This window comes from Sipha flava, unplaced genomic scaffold, assembly GCF_003268045.1.
Source record: "Sipha flava isolate LNK unplaced genomic scaffold, YSA_version1 172_pilon_pilon, whole genome shotgun sequence".
NCBI lineage: Eukaryota > Metazoa > Arthropoda > Insecta > Hemiptera > Aphididae > Sipha > Sipha flava.
In genome coordinates this window covers 348,504-372,405 of record NW_020271951.1, presented here as the reverse complement: position 1 = coordinate 372,405, position 23,902 = coordinate 348,504, and the positions used below count along the sequence as shown (strand labels likewise).

At 31.1% G+C, this 23,902-nt stretch overlaps 1 protein-coding gene across 3 annotated transcripts; it reads left to right on the top strand.

Annotated features, from left to right (window-relative positions):
- The first annotated feature begins 5,502 nt into the window (after positions 1 to 5,502).
- LOC112680029 (membralin) lies at positions 5,503 to 22,143 on the top strand. Of its 3 annotated transcripts, none has more exons than XM_025550006.1 (13): positions 5,503 to 5,629; positions 8,170 to 8,491; positions 8,570 to 8,853; positions 11,767 to 11,894; positions 13,554 to 13,657; positions 13,728 to 13,830; positions 13,906 to 14,149; positions 14,216 to 14,306; positions 16,251 to 16,308; positions 16,372 to 16,455; positions 16,771 to 16,903; positions 17,531 to 17,630; positions 21,354 to 22,143. In XM_025550006.1, the coding sequence occupies exons 2-13, from the start codon at positions 8,255 to 8,257 to the stop codon at positions 21,858 to 21,860; spliced, it is 2,073 nt and encodes a 690-aa protein (XP_025405791.1). In that variant the 5' UTR covers positions 5,503 to 5,629; positions 8,170 to 8,254; the 3' UTR covers positions 21,861 to 22,143. The 3 variants fall into 3 exon arrangements, with proteins under 3 accessions (XP_025405791.1, XP_025405790.1, XP_025405789.1); XM_025550005.1 differs by lacking the exon at positions 5,503 to 5,629 and adding an exon at positions 7,534 to 7,753 and having other exon boundaries at positions 7,846 to 8,491; XM_025550004.1 differs by lacking the exon at positions 5,503 to 5,629 and adding an exon at positions 7,534 to 7,845.
- Positions 22,144 to 23,902: the final 1,759 nt, after the last annotated feature.

Genomic DNA, 23,902 nt, shown 5'->3' with positions numbered 1-23,902 from the left:
TCTATCTAAAACCATTATAATAAGCATATAAGACATTAACATATTATGTTGTTTATTTTTCGATTGGTTGTTCATTCAGTTAGTGTTTCAAACAAGTTTATTAAACATTTTTTTGCACCGATAACATTCATTTTTATACCTAAGTAAAATCGTTGTTCTTCTCCAGTAAAAATGAAAAAGGTAATTTTTAAACATAGCAAATACAAATTGTAGCCAATAAAAAAAGTCTCAAATTTCAAATCGAAAGTATATAGGAAATAGTATAGATTACATTAAAACCACACAACAAATACCGATTATAAACAGCAATTCGAGGGATTTTGTTTTGAAATTCAATTTTATTTTTACGAAGAACTGATTTATTGATTGTGGTACGTTTGTGGTAAATTTCACTTTATTTTTTGTCGTTGGTATTTTTTTTTTTACTAATTTAAATACTGGTTATGCGACTATAATTACTATTCATCAAGATAGGTGGAAAACAATTGTCTAGCGGTATTTGTACATCGAAAAATAAAGTTTAAAGATACCATTATTAATAATCCTTAATTGGTTTTTAATCGTACTTAATGCATTGAATTTATGCTTACACTGAACTTAAAGCGATAAAGTTAATTATCAATACAGTAAAAAAAAATGTTACAGCTTAATATTACGATTAATACAATTTACTGCGTACGGTACGCGCAACCGTAGGATATATTTCATCATAACTTTAACGTGTGTCATATGATTTATCATTTTTTTTTCAATGCAATTAGAATTAAGCGTATAAAATACGTCCTAACCCATTCCTTGTTCAACGCAGAGTAAAATGTAATACAACTGTGGTGCAATAACGGATGAAAAGTTTCGATTTATAGAGTGATCTATGAATATCTCGAATGTATCCAGAATCAATGTAAAAATAATCATGAAAAAAAAATGATTTTTTCATCTTAGATAACCCTTAGATACCCATCAGCATTTTCATCTAAATATGGTAAAAGAAAAGTAAATATAATATAGATGAAATATCTAGATAAATTAATTTAGATAAATCTCAACCAGGGACTGGAACCGTTTAAATTTATCGGTATCGGTTCCGGCACTGGTTCTCAGAAAATAAAATAACTATTCCGGTTCTATGATTAAAATTAATAAAGGTACCGGTTCCTGTTATCAGTAAAATATAATATTATTTCTTATCAACGAAAAAAAAATAGTGAATATACTCAAGGGCGCCCATAGGAAAATTCTCAAGGGGAGAGGATAACATTTTAATTTATCAATCTATTCATAAATATATATATAATCATTGATTATGGATATATCTATGAATACTATCTATAATCAATGGTATCATTAACAAAATTAACAAACTCTTTTTGTTTATAAATAACTATTTTTTATACAATCATATTTTTGATCAATGCCAATTCACGTGATCACGTGAATATGATTCAGATACGTGCTCACGTGATTATGCTTTCGTTGATTGCCGTGTATTAACCATACGTGATTTATTTTGATTCATTCACGTGATCACGGTATACGTGAACACGTACATTCATATTCACGTACAAAAACGAGACTCCTAGTTTTCATAGATGAACCCGTTTCTTTATCGATGGTTACATGGGAAAAACCGATCGAAACGCCGTGCGATAAAAATTAGTTATTCACTAATGTTTAAGGAATTGTGCACAATTCTCCTACAATCTCACTTCTATACTATTCTTATCTGTACCCAGTGGCGTACACAAGGGGGGTGTTTGGTAGATATGACACCCCCCTTGAGTCGTGTCATATATTACATTATTATAGGAATATAGGTAAATCGATAATACAATATGAAATATAAAATAATGCACAATACTAATTACATATATACAGGTTAACATTATCGCGATTGCGACAATACGTGACGAAAATTATTCGTTTACGTTTTCGTGCAACACAAAACGTTTAATAATAATAGGTATTGTAGCATCTAATACTGATATTCGAATAATTTATGGTAAAGCTATCCGAATTCGAATATACATTACATCTCTATTACAGACATTATGTATACATATTAATTAATTAAAATAAAAGTTTTAGTTTGTACGTATTATATATAATATTTAATAATTATAATTAACACCCCCTTTTAGAAAATCCTAGCTACGCCACTGTCTGTACCTATACATAAATTATTGTTTTGGCTACTAAAATAATTACTAATTTATTTACAATTATTTTGCTATTCCTGCGTAGTAAAAAATTGTTGAAGAAGTATTTTTTTTTCATTCCTATTCATATTTTTCTATTGCGTTGGTTAGTTTGCATAAATTATGACCCAACATTTTTCATTCAATAATGTAGGTAATAAATAATTAAATGCCCTAAGTATGTATTTTTACTTCTTTGTTATTAGTTATATAACAAAAAATAAAACTAAATAATAATTGTATATTTTTGTACATCTTTAAATAGCATTCATCACCAATGACTGTAAAATGAATGGGAAATAACCAACCTTTGACTTGTATTTATCGATTTAACTTTTATCTTTTAACTTTTAGTTCAGACGTATACCGGTTACTTATAATTTTTTCATTATACCTATTATTATTATATTAACTTGACGCATTTAAAATAAAATATTATTCAATTCAATTTTAAATACGCAATTCTTGTATAACATATAATTTTTGATAATACTTATTGGATACTTATTAATACGTATTGGATAAAATATATTTGCGTACAAAATGTTGTATTTATTTAAAAAAAACAAGTTTAGATTGACCAAGAAATCCACAAAATTTCATCTAATACTTTTACAATTATTCGCCACGTTACCAATTACTTCTTTCACTCCGGAAAGAACGTTTTCAACACTTAATCGCTTAAACATTTTTTTAAGAAGCACCATGTCGAAAAACAGACAGAATGGGTTAGCTATGGCTAATATAAATAAAAAAGAGCAATTCGATGAAAGTGAAATAATAACTGAATTTGTCAGAAATTCGCCTAAGAGAATGCAGCTGTCAGAGATGAGCAAGTGACTGAACACTGAAACCAAAATTATTATTATTATTATAAATTATATATTAATAAATATTTTTAAAATTATACTAAAATGCTTGAATTACGTTTAGAAATTTGGTGGTAGATGGTGGGGGGGGGGGTTAAGGGTGAATTCTCATATCCTCTCTTACCTAACTTATCCAAAAAAAGTGGTTAGCCCCCCCCCCCCATTTAAAAATCCTGGCTACACCACTGATGATGAGATATCAAGTGATCTCGAGAACACTGTAATGGACCATATGTCCCTATCCATTCATGGCCAAAACTTGGTTAAGGTATTCTTATATAATTAATATAAATACATAATGGGTGGGACTTCCAACTTCTTGGGAAAATAATTTATATATTTACTTTTTTTTGACTGCAAGAGTAGGTATATAAAACGTCGAAACACGCAGAGATAAAAAAAATGAATAGTACAGAAATGAGATTGTAGTAGAATTGTACGCAATTCATTTAACATTAGTGAATCACTGATTTTTATCGCACGACGTTTCGATCGGTTTATCCCATATAATCATCGATAAAGAAACGGGTTCATCAGTGAAAACCATTGAATGAACTTACATATGTACATACATGTATATAAAGGGCCTGTCGGTAAAGGTCGTTAATCAGTCGATAACGGTTGTTCCGATTCACCTAACCGCGTAGATATAAATCTCAAAATCACACTCTGCAAAGACCTGCGCCGACGACTTATCGAATACTGCTAACCTAAAAACATACGCGTACGCAATAGAGCGGAATCGATACGATAATCCAGTGCAATTCAATCGATTCGACGTTCGTTCAGATAAAAAAGAAAATGAAGTTTGAGTGCAGTTTTGTGTTGATGACGGCGGTCGTGGCGTTGACGGTATGCAGCAGTTCGACCGACGCGTTCCGGTTGAACATCGACTGGATGCCCGGCGTGTCGCAATTGAAATCGGCCGGCCAGGCGATTATGGGCGATACGGAAGGAGCGAGGCGTACGCAAGAGAACTTTTTGAGGACCGCACCGGTCGTTTCACAGTTTAACTCGTTAGGGCATGCGATCGCCGGCAAGTCGGACGAGGCGAAACGTATCCAGGAACAATTCTACAACGAACACTTTGTCGACAACGCAAAAAACGTAGCCACGGGGCTAGGTGCTTTTGCCACTATAGTTGGCGGTAAAAATATCGGCACAGGAGTCGGCTACGCTTCGGAAAAAGTTTTCGGATCACTGCCGAGGGCGGGCGGTAAATAGTTTTAATCATTTTTGTAATTATTTTATACGATATTTTAAGATTATTTATATTATTGAGATACTTCGTAATCATTCGACATTGTTATCTGTATTATTTTAAAAATATAAATTTTTTATTATACATCGATTACGATAAAAAATGTACATTGAAATAAAATCGTCGAAATTAAAAATTAAACAATTCTACATTTCCTCTAAACGTCTAAGCCAGAACATAAAGACGTTCCGAACCGGTACACGAAATCCAAAACCGGTGACAATCCCGTTTTTCCGGGACGTATGCCAACCCTATTCTTTTATATATTTTACAGGAGGGATAATTTAAAAATATATTTATAGAATAAAATATTTGATACATGTAGGTTTATTTAATTAAAAATAATTATAATATTATATGTATTTTATGTTTTTTTTTTATGCGCACTGTATAGTATGCAATGTTTAGTACTTAGAGTTTTAATTAATAATAATATTTTACGCGAGTATATAGAAAAAATATATGTAGTTGGCAGGGCCTTATTAGCGCATAGGCACTATAGACACTGTGTTTAGGGCCTACGAACATTTTTGGATCTACGAAAATGTGTGGCTACGATTTTTTTGTAGTATTCAAATTGGTATAAAAAATATTTTTTTTGTGGTGTTTGACAATTTATATTATACATGTTTTGGATTATAATGAATTTTTTTTTTAAAATTTTTTAAACTTTTATTATATAAAAATGTATAATAGTTATCATATAAAAGTTTAGATTTGATTTTTATGTTGTAAACATTATTGTTTTTAAAAGCTTAACACTGCATGAGATTTAACACTTCCTCTTCCAAAGTGAAGGTTTCTTAACCATTTAAATACTAGTCAACGGCCCTGCAAGGACTAGGGCTCTAGGACCTACGTTAGGACTACGATAGTGTTAATCCGGGCTTGGTAGTGGGTCGATAAAAAATTGAAATTCAAAACGGAGTCGTTACAGTAAAAATGTAGAGAAACACTGCTATAAATTATATTGATAAATGATAACGGTAATTTACATATCGGTGGATATTTCTCACATTAACACGCGCCACTGGCCAATAATAATAAATTATAAACGCAAAAGTCCAATGCGGAGTAGCGTTCATCACAGCTGCAACAACGAGCAGCAACACTGAACCGTCGTCGTTAGTGATAAGAAAGTGATAACCGTTATCAGTGTCGGCGGTGACGTTCATGCTTGACAACGTTGGGATAGGACAGGATCATGTATGGCGGACAAACATAATATTCAATTTGACGAAACATCGATATTTACAACAAAGGGAAACACCAGAATCGTCATCTGTTGATATCTTGTTGCTTGGGTATGTCAATTCTCTGTAGATTATGAGTCGAAATTTTGTTTTAGGGTATGCATGAAGCCGAGTACGTCATGTTCCATAGTAAACCTTTGCCTTCACATTTCTTTCAGTAGTTAATAATAGTACTCGATGCCTTTTTTTGTTATTAACTCTCAAGGTATATTCAAGTCTGATAATTAATGTGACACAGGTGCGAACGTAGGGGTGGTTGTTAGGGGCTTAAATCCTTCCCGAAATATCAGAAAAATGTAATAAAAAGATGATCTGACCTACAAATTTAAGAGTTATTTTAAAGTGTCTTATGAGACTTGCATATAAAATATATAAATATATATTATACATTGAGTTTTATGCATACTATATGTCAATATTTTATATTTTTTCAAATCCCTTTCTGTTCTCCGAAATGTTTTCCTGCGTTCGCCTATGTTATGATAATATACTCAATAGTAATTATTTCTTACAGAATTCAAAGTAGAATAATGTTCTTTTACATAATATAAATTATTTTACCAAACAAAATTTATGAAATATTTAAGTTATTAACTAAACGTGCATTAACAGGTTTATTGATTATTAAAAATCAGTATGTATTTACCTCACTATTTATAATTTACAAAACTAGTTAGCACAAATCGTAATAATTAATTTTTTAATATTAGTTAAAATTAATTGAAATTTTTTTCTATATTTTATGCCAAAAAGATAATTTAAATAGGTACAAATTTATACAAATGTTTATTTATCTATTACATTTTTATTGTACCATGGGAGAGGATTGTATTTTAATTGTAAAAATTTTGTCATCACAAAGATGTTATGCTTTCAATGTTCAACTGTTGCGGTTCACTAATGTAATGGTAATTGTAATTGTCGTGACTGATGATCGAGTGTAACGAAATCTAAATGAAAATTCAAAATAATACGGTAAAAAAATAATCACATCGACTTGTGTCGAATACAAATGATCGATGTATCGAACTAAAACATCGATGTTTGAGAAAAATCGATGTTTTTTCCCATCCCTACCACGAATTTTAAGAGACTAAGAGCTAAAATATGCGAACGAACAAAAACGTTCGTTCAAATATAATACGTATATTCATGTACGTTTCGCCACATTTCGGTCGATTCTCAATCAATAGGTAACATAATATAATATTAATATTATTCATAATTACTATTATTATTCAGGCACGTAATTTAGGAGGGAGAAGTAGGAGCGATCGTCACCCTCGAACGCTATATTGTAATAAACGACGAATTAAGATATACAGTATATAATACCAGGGGGGTATTTACGAGGGACTGAAGGGCTCAGACCCCCCTCAAAATTTCAGAAAAACATTTTAAGGCTGCTTCTACCCTATTAAATTTAAATTGTAGAAGCTCATATTTTCTTTGTTTTATGAATTATTAGTTTCAAATTGTTCGTGTTATGTAGTGTACCTATTTGTTTATCAGACAATTTTGGTCGTAACGAATACATTTACATTTAATATAAATTGTTTCATTATTATTATATTAATTTTCAATTATGTATATATTTTATTTCATTAGTTTTGTAAAAAGAGTTAAGATTATAGAATGAAAATAAAAATTGTTTACTAAAATTTTAATTTTAATTTTAAATTGGTTGAATTGTGAAATTTTTTCTGGTCAGCAAATCCCCCCCCCCCCCCCAAAAAAAAAATCATCTAATTACGCCCCTGTGTAGTATATTATTTATTTCTTATTATGATCATTTTGAAGAATGTTAATCGACTCTCGCTCTAAAAGAAGCTCCTATTTACGTGTGCCCGTTATTCTTTCCCGATCAGAACGTATTATTTTTATCACCAAGGATTATCAAAAATTATCATTGTTACGCTGCGTGTGATAAAAAAATCAAATCAAATCATATATATTTCGCAATAGCAGCTGACCAGTAGCATGTTCACGTTGAATTTCCAAGTTGAACCTGTTTGGTCATTTCCTTTCCACCGCATTATCATTATTTAATATTTTTTTTTCCCATTGTATTCCGTGATAATTTACATATATTATTATTATTATTATTATTATTATTATTAACAGCTACGACCGTCACCGCGTTCGACTTGGCCAACCGACGTTCGTTTGTAAAACGTATTCATTTACTAATCATTCAACATTAATATTATATTAAACACACACGCACATCCATCCGTAACTCGGCTGCATTTGATTATTGTTATTAGGTAAGCACGAATACGCAGTAGAAGAAAATATCAGGAGAATAACGTGTCGCGGACGTTATCTTGGCGTGTGAAAATTCGGACAGATAACCGAGATAACGCTGGCTGACACAAGACCCGTAGTTTGTTACTGCTGTAGATGTTGTGTTCTTCGAAACCGTGTCGACTCATAATTTATCAATTCGTCCGCGATCGTATCGATATTGTCGTTTACATTAAATTTTGTCGTACCTCACCACTGCGTTTCGACTGCCGACGAATTCGCGACTCGTGATCTGTGATTTTTCCCATGGAATTCGTCATCAGTTTGTTTTGGTTTTTCACCAGGTTACGATGAGGTGTTACGTTTGTTGTGCACGTTTCCTGTTGACGTTCTGTTCGTTGCCCCCGAGTTAGAAGGGACCACACCAATATGCCTACCAACGGTCTTGATCATGAAGAACTGGTTGTTTTGCCTCCGAACGCCTTGGACATGAGGACAACAGGGGTGAACAACAACAACAACAACAATAATAACAATAACAACAACCAAGCGTTCAATGTACGAGACCGTCTGTTTTATGCCTTGTTCTACAAGGCAACCTTGGGATATGCAAGAATATTTCCTAGATCGCTGAGGAGGCTTATTGAGTTTGTGTTCTTATTGAAGGTAAACTGTCCACACGATGCTTATCGCGGTTAATAGTATGTATTTCTCTCGCTAAACTTGTCCTTTAAATTTTTATAGGCAGTGTTCTCATTTTTCGTGCTCGTCTATGTGCATATGAATTTCTCAAGAATGCCAGCCAACTGTTTAGATCATGTCAAAGATTCATGGCCCAGAGACGGTATTCTCCGAGTAGAGATTATCCGGTCTTATCAACGGACTCTAGCTGAACAAAGAGGCACACTGAATGATTTGTTCACAGTAGAAAAATCTTATGAACGCGAGTATAAACTTAAAGAACTGGAAACAAACGATGAAAATGTTTCAATGTTTTTGAATCCTTTCACCAAAATTAATAACCCAGAGTAAGTTGATATAGTAATTATTCACATTCAATAAACATTATTTATTAATTCATTTGATAATAAAAATTAAATTATTTTATACTTTTGATGTAAAAATGTATGTGTTGATAATCAAGTTTCTTATAAAGAATATTTTTTTAAAATACAAACCATTTGTTTTTTTAATTTAAATTATTATTTTTAACTTATAATTTTTTTCTAAACTAATCTATCTTTTGAAATTGTATGAACTAATTTTTTTTATTACTGTTATGAATTCTGATGAATATTGTTATCTGTTAATATTCAATATCTACATAAACTAGAAGCAGATAAACTAATCAGTTAAATAATTAAATCTATTGTTAATTTTATTTATTTTATAAGTAAATCTAAATATAGGTATGCGCGGACTTGTATTTCAGAGGTGCCTATAATTCTTTTGGTCCCTATATTAACAAAATGTGTAGGTATATTTAATACTTTATAATGTATAAGTAATTAAATAAACAAAAGTTTAATTTTTGATTTAATATTGTGGTATATTAGTCCAAATGAATATGTTTTCCTAGCATCTCTTATATTTTTTTCAGATAGCTTCAATTATTTATGATTTAAAATTTTGTAGTCAATTGTAGCTGTTATATTATCATGAGTTTTTGCACAAAAATGTATTTGTATTATTTTTATTATTTACTTATTTATTATTACAATTATTTTTTTACCAAATATTTTAGAATAAATTACATTTAATTTGAACAATATTAGTTAAACCAGGGGCGCATTACTCTTAGGATTAAATTGTAAGGCCCCATTTACAACATTTTGGGCAGTGCCTAGGAACACCGGACACTCTCATCTTTACCATTATGCATCTAAGTATGTTATATAGTACTTCAAAACTGATTGTTCCATTGTAATTTGAAAATAGGTTATTTAGTATAGATTTTACTCGGAACACAAAAAAAATTGTTTCCAATAAATTTAAAAAGTTAATTTATTACATATTTAGTTAATTTTAAGATAAGGAATCTAAATAAGTTCTAACAATATATTTTTTCAAGTATTCACTTTGAAAAATTTAGAATTTGTTATTATAACTTAGATACAAACACTCAAAATAATTAAAAAGAATGTAAGCATTGTTTCATTTAAAATCAATTTATTTTTAAAAATTTATAATTTAATATTATTCATATATTAAAAATAGAAATTTTAAATTTTAATTATTTTTATCTTGACACAGCAAATATATTTAATTACCTAATTTTTCATAAAAAAATTTTTTTGTATTGAAATAACTTTTTAATAAATAAATAGCTGATTATGCTTAAATATTCCACTGTTAGACCATACAATTTTTAATTTGTAGAAGGGATAAATACTTAAATTTTCAATTATGTGAGAATTTCATTTTTTTTTTATTAAAACTTATATAGAAGGTATTTTTTTAAAGTTATAATTATGTTAAATTAAAATTATATACTTTCTATATATATGCATAGAATACATATATTGTTTTTATTACTTCAGAGGATATCTTATATTAAAATATTAATTTAAATGTACATAACTTCCAACATGTGTTCACAAAGAATTAAATCTATTTGTAAATATTGTATATTTTTATTATTTATAAACTCATAAAAATTGTTTGTAATCAATTAAAAATATTATAGTATTATATATATATAAATACATTATGTTAGATTTATGATGGTGAAAAATATCACTTATATACTCTTAAATTTAGTTATTAAATTATAAAAATCAATAGTGACCATCATAATTTTTAAAGTGATTAAAAAACCATAAAATTTATGAATAGACATTATTTTATCAGTAAAGTTAAATTAAATTGTAAACTATACAATAATATGCAATATACAATTACAAATGTGTCTATTATTATTATATCATATTAATAAATATACTTGCATTTTATATAGTTACCCACTTAAATAGTTAATGAGTATACTCATTTTTAAAATGTTTTATCTCAAGAATAATAAAACATGACTTGAAATATAGTAAGTATAGTAATACTACTAATATCTGTATTTTTATTATTTTAGTTTGTAGTTAAAGCAGTATTAAAATGAAATTTATTGATTTATCGATTAATCAGTTTTTTATTTTTAAATTTTTAATCTGTGTTAATTTAAATAAATTTATTGCATATAATAATTTGACATGAATATTTTATGAAATAATGTAGATGTTGTCATATTGATAATATAGACTTTTATAATGTAATGACATTTTGATGGTTTTGAAAGAATATATTATTTCTTCATTTTGTACTTGTTTGTAATAATTACTTATTAGGTAACAATTACTAAAAATTATCTTGTGTTTACTAGAAAATAAAATGATGATAGTTTCAAAGTAATAATGGTATGTAACTATATTTTGTTACAAATTTACATTTGTTACATATTATTTAATAATGAATATTAATAAACTTTATTTTTTTATTTTATTTATTTTTTTTAATTTTAGTTTAGTATTTAAGTATAAATAGTATTTTTAATTGAAAATTATGGTTTTCTTTTATTCTTTGACAGTTATTTTATTAAGTATATATTATTATAATTTGTTTGTAGATCTATAAGTTAAATCAATCTCGCATATTTTATTAAATTTCTTTTAATATTATAAAGATAAACATTATTGTATACATTATATACTGTAAAATATTTTAAATTAATAAATAATATTTAATTATTGTATTGAACTGTAAATTTATAATTATATTAAGAATAATTTAGTTTTAGCATAAAAAAAATAATACTAATTCATTTTGATATAAAAATTAAATTTGAGTTTATTAACAACAATAATATGTCTACATTCAATTATTGTTTTATCAATTCTTTATTGAAATGTATTTACATTTGTAAGAAGTTAAAAATATATATTTTATGTTTATAGGAACAAAGAAAAAGTTAATATTGACCCATCAACAGAAGAGCTAGATGGAAAAAAAAATCGATACAGCTCCACTAAATCAAACTTTTTTTTCAATTACATGTTAGCTTTAGATGAAGATGATGTAAAAGGTACATTTTAAATTATTTATTATTATTATAAACAAATTATTTTAAATTAAATAACTAAAATTATATTGTATAAATAATTGTATGAAAGTTAATCATTATAACTTTTAGATTTAAAATTTTTTTTTTTGAACAAATGTAATTTAATTTAATTTGTGTTGAAGTAAAACTTTTCTTTAATTTGAATTTATAATAATAATAATAATAATAATAGTAATTAATAAATTCTCCAACAAGTAAGATTTACAAAATGTATAACAATTAAATAACTGTTGAATCACCTACAAAGCCATAGACTGTGTTGGAGGCATTATAGTTCTTTACAAATATAGAATATAATTGCGCATGTATGCGATACGCATGTGCAACCAAAAGTGTTAAAAATTTAAAAGTCATAAATTAATGTATATTTAAATACCCCCTAGGCTCTCTAAAATATTCATTTCAATATAAGGTCATTCAGTTAAGATATTTAGTGATACCTTAAATCATGATTACATTGTATATTCAAAGTCAAGCCAAGGAAATAATTTGTTATTAACTTATAAATCATTTATAAAAATTAAAAACTAAGAAAATGTATCATGTGAATAAGAAGATTTTCAATGTTTGCTCAATCAATTTAATTTGCAATGATCTACTTTAAGATACTTAACACAAATTTCTTAATGTATTAATTCCGTTTATTATTATTATATTATATTATATTATAACTTAATCAACTATAAATAATATACATGTATTTAGAGCTGGTGAGATGATAGAGAAGGGTGGGCTAAAGTATTGGGGCCCAATGTAATTATATGCCCGTACTTCCGAGCGGACCCATTCTCTCAACCTCTTATACAAAATTAATTTATTTTCTTATTTGCCGTAACATATATGTACAAATAGTATGTAGATCTTGGTCAAACTAGTGTAACTAAAGTGGGCCTGGTACTGATCAGCTTTAGGGCCCTCAAAAGTTTTCGCCGGTTCTGCATGTGTTATTAAATTTCTTGTATGTATGGTTAATGTATAATAATCTTACAAAAAATGCAACACATTTCATCAGTACTTAATATTTATTATTTTTGAATTAAGTTAAATTCTATTAGAATCATCTTAATGAAACATAATAATTGTAAACAGTTCCATTTTTACCCTATGGACATTTGGGGTACGTGCTCAGGGCTCTCATCTGGATGGGGGCCCCGAATAATAGAAATTACAATTTTGAATTTTAATCTGTAACATATTAATATGATTGCCTATAAAAAAATAATTCTTAATTGCAGAACATTTTTTTTAGGTAAATAGCAATGTTAAAATGTTAATGTCAAATAAATAATGAATGCTTAATTGTGTGCCATTGCATTAGGTATATTTTATTTTTTGTCCCATTATTTCAAAAGATTTTTCTTTAAAATTAATAACTCATATCTTCCAGCTACACAAAAGTCATCATATAAAATAAGCTTTTGATGTTTTTACTCAACTTTTTATGGTTTAACAAAATGACCTCTAAGCTCCAGATGCCCATAGGCCCCTGGATAGCCTCAGATGGCCTTGACTGTAAACACTAACTAGAATACAATTATTAAATACTGTTTTATGTTGTATAATATTAAAATTATAATTTTTTTTGGTATATTAATATTTTTTTGATATTGATTTGTATAGAAGAGAAAAAAGGAATATCGAGTACTTTAAGTAACTTACATCATAATACAAATAAATCTAATTTTTCTCAAACGGATAGTTCTACAGAATTTCACTCCACTAAGGTATAAATGATTTAATTTAACTCATTCAAATGATAATAAAAAGAAAAAAAATGTAATTATTTTTTTTCAGTATGCAAATAGTACTATTAGAGGGATTTCAGGTATTGATAGCAATGAAATAATTCAGTCTCCAAGTACTAATACTAAACCACCTGTATATGAAGAAAACGAAGGTATTATACCTTATTTTTATACCTCATATTGTTATACCTAATGGAGTGTAAATAGACAATTATTTTGCCATTCAGGCATGTTTTATGAAAATTACATTATCGAATACTCATTGGAGTATGGATTTTTGCGGTTGTCGCCAAATGCTAGAAGTCGATTAGGCATTCCAGTAATGTTAGTTGCATTAGAACCTACTCGGCATAAATGTTTTGGCGATTCAATAGGTCAGTTTTTCTTGGAATATTTTCTCGGATACGATGATCTTCTTATGTCCTCCGTGAAATCTCTAGCTGAAAATGAACAAAACAAAGGATATTTGAGGTAAAAAAAAAATTACGATTTGTTGCGGTTTATTTATACCAGTAAAAATAATTATTTTTGTTTCAGAAACGTCATCACCGGTGAACATTACCGATTTGTAAGCATTTGGATGGCCAGAACATCTTACATTGCTTCATTCTTTATAATGGTTGTGTTTGTAAGTATAAAACTATTAATATATAGTATGGGAAAAATTCATTTTAGAATTGAATATTCCGTAGTAAGTAATAACAATTCTTGTATTTGTAAATTAAGTTGCTCGTGTATATTATTTTTCAACATAACACATCTTCGATCAAATTACCACGAGAAGTCATATATGTGAGATTGCTTGGTAGCGACATAATGATTAAGAAAACCAATAAGAATGGAGTGCGTGAAATTAGATACGATGTTTTATTCCCTCGAGAAATGAATGCCCATATATTCTCTTCCTCTTGTTGCCAATTACTATAGAGTTTTCTCCTTTTCGCTGGATTTTTTTTTTAAATTTTGCTATTGAAATTCACTTATTTTCCTAAATTAACTTTCTTTAATCTACTTAAAATTATAATTTATTGAAATCGCCAATCATTTTTTTTATTTTTACTGTATTTAACTGTGTGTCGCATATATGCAAACATAATATTTAATTTTTGTTGTAAAATCTTTGTATAAGTAGCATTATCTTGTTTCATTCTGTAATTCCGGTAGTTATATTTATTAATCATAGGTCGTTGCTATTTTATTGAATTGGTATTATAAGCTGCATAGATTTTGACCAGAAGAATTACCAGATATTATTTAGTTGGTGCATACAAGGGGTTCATTTTTGAATTTTTATACAATATTTTAAATAATTAAGAAAACACACGAAATATTACAAAATGTAGGTAATGTATATATATATATATATATATACACTACCTAATAGCCTATATAACCTATATAAATATCACAGAAGCTTGAAATGTTCATTGATTGCTAATACGCTGCTTAGGTATTGTTCTCTAGAAATAGCTTAATCATCTTCCATTGGTTAAAATAGCATATTTTATTTATCGGGAATTTATTTATTATAACGAAATGGCCCTTGCTCAAAGTAAAAAACAAAATGTATATTATCAATGGATATTCCGAGATTTTTATACGGAACATATAACAATAATTATTATATTAATAATATAATTATAATATAATATTATTAATATTTTATAATCAGAATTATTATAGTGGACTATTGGCGCATCTGATTATAATTATTATCAATAGTATTAGTATTAGTATTATTCAGGGCTTATTCTAAAGCGCAGTTGGGCTTATTTTGCGTATTTGGAAAAGGTAGATGCGCACTTGATAGTAAACTTTTGCGTAATTGATTTTTAATTCAACGTTGTTTAGTGTTATTTTATACATTACATTATGATTTATAAACAAAGTAAAAAGGAAATTTATTAAAAAATATTAAAAAAAAATACTTTGAACGCGAATGTAAATTGTTTTATATCTTTTAAATACATTACATTTTAAATTGCTTCACATAGAAGCTACACATTTTATCATTGTTAACTATAATTTGACAGTATATTTTGAGATCATAGTTCTATTTTGATAGGCTTATTTAAACAAAATGCGTAGTTGATAAAAATCCTTAAAATAATCCCTGATGAATATTATTAAGTAAATTAATATTGCGTGATGAAAAAAACGAAAAATTGTTGGTAAATCTAATTTAAGATTTATTATCATATATCATTCGTTATCAAGCTATTTTAACATTAATATACATAATATGATACTTAACGTTAATTTTTATTATTTATTGATAATTTATATTCAAACCCTAGTTAGAGCAACTATTTATATTTATGTTTATATTAATAATACAAAATATTTTTCAAGATACCTAAACAAATTAAAACAACTAAGTTCGTACAGAATGAAATAAGTATTATTGTGTATGTTGTTCAAACAGAAGGATTAAAAATCTAGCTCCGTGTACCAGAATTAAAATATTTAACAAATGTATTATATGTTATTATTATTACATTAATCACTAAACAAATGTATTAATTGCTTAAAATGTATACAAGCCAAATAATTTGTTTTTATTTCTATACAGACTGTATCAATTTCAATGTTACTGAGGTATTCACACCATCAAATATTTGTTTTTATTGGTAATTTACTTCTATATTTATTATTTCCTTTCATTTATTTATGCGTACACTATTATTTTCCAGTGGATTTGCTACAGCTATTGGACTTTCACGGTTCACTCTCTTTCCCAGCAGCACCACTCTTGACTGTCATACTGGCTTTAGTCGGTAAGTATTATGATAATCTACTCGTAATTTGTAGTCCATAACTATTTTCGCGGTGTACATTTTGTCGTGTCAGCCGGACGGTTATTAAAACCTTGTCAAATGGTGTACGCATCATCAGAGTTCACTGATGCGACAACACCCGTACGCGTCCTTTGAACATAATTTTATGCATTAACAATTAAGAACTTTATCAACACAATGTGCCGTGAGCCAATAATGCATGCACGTCGACAATGGCGGCGGCGGTGTTGTAAAATGGTTTTTGATTTTCGATATTGATTTATTTGCAATTATTATTATTTAAATTTTCAATAGGCATGGAGGCTATAATGTCGGAATTTTTTAACGACACCACCACGGCATTTTACATTATACTAATCGTCTGGGTGGCTGATCAATACGACACCATATGCAGCCATTGTCCGATTACGAAAAGGCATTGGCTAAAGTGAGTATACATAAAAGCTATTATTGTTGTTTAATATACACCGGCAGGGGTTCGTGTCATGTATCCTGTTCCCTGTACGTGCGTGCGCGCGCGCGCGCGCGCGTGTGTGTGTGTGTGTGTGTGTGCGTGCGCGCGTGTTGGAGAGCGAAGGTTAACAACGTTCGGAGTCCGCGAACGGGAGCGAAGGAATAACACGAGAAAGTTGTCTCGAACATAAGTGCATCACAGTTTGACACGAGATGAAAAAAAAAAAAAAGGAATAGGAAAAAAGGGTCCATCGTCGGAACGAACGTGAGCGCTACAGGGATTCCTCTCCATTGACCACCCGCCAGGAACTGTAATGAATACAAGAATTGCACTTTTCCCTTCCCCCGGCGTCACCGCGATGTGCTGCCGCTGTAGCAAGAATGCGTGCGTGCGTGAGCGTGTGCCAGTCTCCTACAGAAGTGTAACTCGACGGCTAAAAATAAAATGGCCCGTTATACATTATTATTATTATTATTATTATATACGTAATGTGTGCGCGCGTGCGTGTATAATATTTATTTGTGTGTACGAATGCGTACGCAGTGTTGTGTGCGTGGGTACTGCGTTTATTTATATGTAAATCGATTGTTTCTGTTCCAGGTTTTTCTATCTGTACCATTTTTCGTTCTATGCTTACCACTATCGGTTCAACGGTCAGTACAGCAATTTGGCTCTCATCTGTTCTTGGTTCTTTATTCAGGTAAACAATTATAGTATACGTGCACGAAATCGTTTACAACAGTAATCGGTTTTTTAACATTTATTCTGTCGTATTACTGGACGCGAAACCGATTAAACATATCGTAATAACTATTAATATAAATAACGCTGTGTCGTTGGTGCGCGTTACGGCGCGAGCGAGTGCTCGTGCAGTGCGCGCGTTCGTTGTGTAGACAATGTCGAAGAAGAGGAGTATTGCGTTTTCGTTCCGTTATTAACTTTACTTTGAAAGAAATACCAAGCGATTTCGGATCGATATCCGTTTGTATTATGTACGTAGGTACTGTGCAGCGTATAAACGAAGGGATGTTTGTACCTACTTATAAGATTTTCCGTTATTATACGTGCTTATATAATATATATAGACTACGTAAGAAAACGATGTTTTTATTGTTTGTATGGCGAATTTTACTGTAGCACACCGGCGGTTTATGTTATATACGCACTATACAATATAATACAACTAAACCAATAGGGTATTTTTATTTATTTTTTTCGTTTTTCTCGTATGTTTTGGACAGTTGATTTAAAATGTTTTTTTAATGATAATATGAATGTTAATATAATATTTTATATAATATCGGAGAGGGGGCTATCGCTAAGTCGGAAACATACTATTGCACGCACACACAGAGATGGTTTTAGTGTTTTTCTATTGTGCTTTTTGTTTTACGAATTTTTCTTTACATTTAAAGTTCAGAATATCATTTTTAAAATTTATAATCTTCAGAAACATGGACCTAGCAGTCTTATGAATATATAATGCGTGTATATACGTTTTCGACGCGTACATTGGTAGCTAAAAATAAGATATGCAGTTTGCATTCGTCACGTAGTAAACAGTAAACATTGAATTCTTTAATTATTAATCAGCTTGTGTACCCGCATGTATAGTATATTTGTATATTATAAGACTTAAAAAAAAATAATCCGCACAGTAAATTAAAAATTTCTTTGAGCCATTTCTCAAACGTTTTAAAAACGCGTCACCCTTTCAAGTTAACTTTTCGGAGTTATTAATGGCTTTGATTTATATGTCTGAAACATTTTTCTCGATTTCCCTGAGCTTCAGTTGTTACGCGTTACTTTTTTTCTTCTTTTCTCTCCTTTCTATAACACATCGCGCCCGTCGTTTCGTCCTATTACGCGTTGTGGTGTTTGGTTTGAACTGCTGAAGAAATAGGTGTACCTATATAATACATGCTTTTGAGGGTGCGGCGCGTATGTTGCGTTCAAATTGTTTCACGGTTGATAAAGTCGGTATATCGCTCGTTGTTTCCGTCCGTGAGTGTCTGTCATTTGATCCTCTACATGTATGCGTGCTACAGGGTTCGGCGTGAAACACATTGCAGAACAGTTGAGTGGGGTGGAGTGGGTTGAGCGGGTGCTAATGGACCTTTCGGTATTATGCGATTATTATACAAGTTTGAATTCGATTTTTCCAACTGTAATTTGAATGCGAAATTATCGTGTCCAGTGTTGTGTTATTAACGGACGAAAAACCCAATGGTCTATAGAGATTTTCGAGAATGCAATGATGGACCGGTCGTTGGGCTGGCGGTAGGGTCATAAACAGAATGAATTCCGGGCGACATCCCGAAGGGTTGATACGAAATTTCCATATAAATTTAACAAAGAGCACAATTCATCCTCCGCACCCCACCCACCCCAGTAGCTTATGATCAAATCGTTTTTTTTTATTGTTATCATTATTATTATTATTTTATTTAACATCTTTATTTTAGACGGGTTTTATTATTATAATATAATGTATTCATGAAAATTCTCACAGCTCTTGAAAAATGATTATTATTGGTATTAGATAAAATCGTATCTTTGGTGCGACCAATAGTGTGTTAAACGTTGTACGTTTTAAGCGAGATGAAATGTTACAATCAAAATAATATACATAGAATTACTTTATATATATATATATACATTAAAAATATAAAATATAAATACAAATAATTTCGTTAATACGAACATTTCTTTCGTTTCATCAATCATAATTTAAATATACATTTGTGTATTAAAAAATAATAAAGAAATAAATCATAAATATCTGCTTTAAAAATTAAACATCAAAAATTAAACTAAATGCGATTAACGTGAATTCGTTAGAGAAACATTTTTAATTTGCATAGACTAATTTATATTGGCATTTTATCACTTCGTCTGAGTTTTAAGTTTAATGTAAAGATAATTTAATAACTTTTTGTTATTAATTTGACTTATTTAATTTCTGTATGTTTAAATAATTTTAAAATACATCAATATTTCGAGAAATTCTCATTAATGTAAGTTAAAAAATTAACAATATAAGCGGTGTATAATTATTTTATTAAAGAGTGTGTGTGTCAAAAGTTACCTGAACTCCATAATGTATTGATGGTAATAGTCGATTTATTTATTAGTTAGCTTCGAACACTTTTGTATGTACTGATTATCGAGCGTTTATTTTTTATTTTGAAGAACGAAAGTTTACACGGCATGTTTTTCCGTCGATAATTTTTTAGAGCAAAAAAAAAAAAATAAAATGAAATAAGATTTCCAGAATGCATTGTCTCTAGTCATGGTCAGGTTTAAATTAAATCTTTTAATAATGTATCTCAATAATGCAATAAGTCGCGTTATGCCCTTCAGTTGTATTCGTATTCGTCGGATTCCTGGAGCACATGCTTATTTTCTCTACAGATCACACTCCTTCGTTGGCGTATTCTTTCTAAACAAACTTATTTCATATCTCGTGGTCGGCCTGTTCGGGGTACGCTAACGGTCTGTGTGAACAGAACAAAGCGCGCGTAAATTAGCGTGACGTCATCGCATTGTTTGCCAATCGTATGTTCAACCGGAAAATTAAATCGTACTATATACGTTGGATATAATATTTTTTACGCGCACATGGAACGTATCTCATAGGTGTTTTTTTTTTTAACGCATTTTTTTTCCTTTCCTACTGTCACGCGTATCGAAACGGTAACGACGACCAAAGAGAATCCAGGTGTATCTTCTAATTATAACCTACACCGTGTTCGGGTCTAGTACTCGTTTAATCTTTTTTGGATCACGTCATTTCGTATTCATGTCCTACTTTTGGTCGTTGGCATAGGCGTCAATAGTAGTGGGGTGGAACAACCAACTCCCCCTTATGTCAGAATATCATTAATATAAACATACGGTTCGTCTACGAATCGTAATTTTAAATATGTTCGTAACTATTTCTGAGCTAACGAGTTTACCATCCTTCGAATTTTCACTTATGATGGTATCGGAATGGTTTGATTGTTAAAAAGTGGTTGGATTCGACTACATATATCTTAAACTTGTATGGGTTGATTTGGTTTAAATAAATATGTGTAATCAGTGTAATCCGTTCATTCTCCAGTTTGAAATTATAAATGAACATGATGATTTTAAAAATTAAATTATTTTTTAAACACTTTAAAACATTGTACTTTCAACGTAGAAGTACCACATTTAGAAAGTTTTTCTCTTTGTCATTAGAAGAAAAAAAAAAAACGTCTAAATTTCACCATTTCATCAGGAACGAAATAAAGCTAACGAGAAGTTAAAATCGCTTTTTTGGTGCATCGCAAAAAAAAAAAAAAATAGTTCAATCTTTTCTTCGAACGCAAAAACCAATGGAATCAGTTTCCAAATATTTCCGATCGATTTTTCATGTCGTGTTATTTATCTCTTCCAGCATTCCATGATTTACTTTTACCATCACTACGAGCTGCCGTACGTGCTGCAGCAAGCCCAACTGCAGCAGGTGATTATTCAGAGGCAGCAGCAGCAGCAGCACCAGCAGCAACAGCAGCAGCAGCAGCAGCAACAGCAACAGCACCAGCACCAACACCAGCCCCAGTCGGCCACGGGCGACGGGCTCCGGTCGGATGTCGGAAGTCCGTTGGAAGTGACCCTGAGGCCGGTGCAACATTTCAGCATAATGAACGGGCTGAACAACCTGGGCCGCCTACGCGCGGTGCTGTTACGCCGGCGGAGGGTGCGGACGTTCGAGTCGCCTCCCCCGCCGCCGCCACAGCCGCCCGTCGATCAGAGCACGTCTCGGACTTCGACCGCCCGTACCCTGGCATCGTCGACCTCGGCCACCACCACTACTACCGCCCCTGCCGAACACGCTGACGCTCCAGGGCTCGGGAATTCCGACACGGAAAACGGTGGTGCGCCCGCCGCGGCCTTCCAATAGTGCGCGTTTACCCTCCCGGCGAGTAACGCTATTACGGCCCTAGTACCAACCACCACTACTACCACTTCTATACTACCATTACTGTTATACTACTACTACTACTATTACTACTCTATACTATTGTTCTACCACTATATATAACTCCCGTATTATTACCATGTACATATTTCTACCGCGACGTTCTGAGCACACGCCGTCGAAACGATAACGATACGAGTTTATGATAATAGCAATAACAAAGATATAAGAATAATAATAATGAAAAAAAAAAATAAAATAATATTACAATATAATAATCTTCGGGTGTGTCGACTTCGAAGTCTGCAACGGGGACGCGACGACGTCACCGGGTTGCGGATTTACAGACTAGTTTGTTTGGTTTTTTTTCTTCATCCTATCGCGTGTACAGTCGAAAAGCAAACTCGTATTAATAACATACGTATGATATAACACGTTCGTTTGCCTGTGACAAAACGTTCGTTCGAAAGTACTTTTCGTTTTTTTCTTTCTATTTTTCGTAATTAATTGATTTTTTCCTAATACGTGTCGGTGGCCGCCAACGCCGTATAGTTGTGCGTCGCCATCGGTAGCAGCGGTGACGGTGGCAGGGAAAGTGTTTTTAATTTTATTTTTTTCTTATTATTTTAGGGCTATTTGTTTTTATTTTATTCTGTCTAGTTTGTAAATTACGATTGTATATATATTTTTAGATCATTTGTAATATAAACGATAATTATTATTATACCACTATGTTATTGTTTTAAAACATAATATCTATATGTATATGGTATATTATTATTAATAATGCGATATCGTCGCGGTACGTTTGCAATTCAGAATGTTGTGTAAACTTTTACGTTGTATTAAATGACGACGTGTTCGTATGTTTTTCGATCATTACATAATACACGCATTATTGCCATATATATATTTGTATATGTGTGTGTACGGAATTTGTACTCGCACTGTTTTGTAATTACTCCCCCATGTGTTTCCTACGTCCGTCCGCCCGTCGAATACGCGAGCTGGAGATGACTGGAAATGCACTCGACTAGTACACGACTTCCGACCGCCGTTTGTTTTCCTACTCTCCTGGCGCACGTTGAATCCTGTCGAATCCTGGGCTCGCCGTGTACATGGTTATACGATTGGCGATCGTTCGATGTTCGGACGCGGTAGGAGTACGTCGGCGGTCCGTAAAGGCACGAGAGCAAATTGCTACGCGTTGCGCGCCCCAAAAAACCGTTCACTTGCCTACGCTGAACAGAGCGTCAAACGTCGTTCGCGATTAACGCCATCCGATCGTCGTCGGTATTTTGACGAAGTTCGGAGAGACTTCGGGCCGTGGACGGATGTTTTCAGTCATTCATGCGCACACGTGCGTATACCGACGTTCGTCGAACGACCGATGAAATATCTACGAGCGTCCCGAGTGGCTTCGAACATTGCTACATACATTGGTGCTCAACAACCGTGTGTCGTGACCAGAGCTACGTTTAACGGGGAGCAAGGGGGTGACGATTGCCATGGGGCGGCAAATTTTTGAGGACCAACGTAATATAATTATGATTTTTCTTGTACGACTGTATAACTATAATACATATCATTTCTATTGCATATATTATTTTTTATTTTCAATTGTAATTTTCTCAAGAGCGGCATATTTTAATTTGCCCCGGGTCGGCTGTATAGCCTAACGCGACAGTGGTCGAAAAATTTGCTCTCTTGCGTACGCCGCGCGCCCCATGACAAACCATACCCGGCGCGTCGCAGTCGAAACGCATACGGTTTGTAACAGCCGATATTCGAAATCGATAATATTGAGATCACTTATATTCCGACGACGACGACGGTCCGGCCGGGCACCGAAAAAGTGTTGCGCTCTCGGGCCCTCTTATTATTTTACCCGACGGCGAAATCGTTTTGGATTTAAAATCGAACGTAGGGTTAGAAAAATATTTGCTGGACCTTCGTGATGTGCAAATATGCATTAGAACCGACGAAATTATCGAAAAACATTAAAAAAACGCTCTAAAAATGAA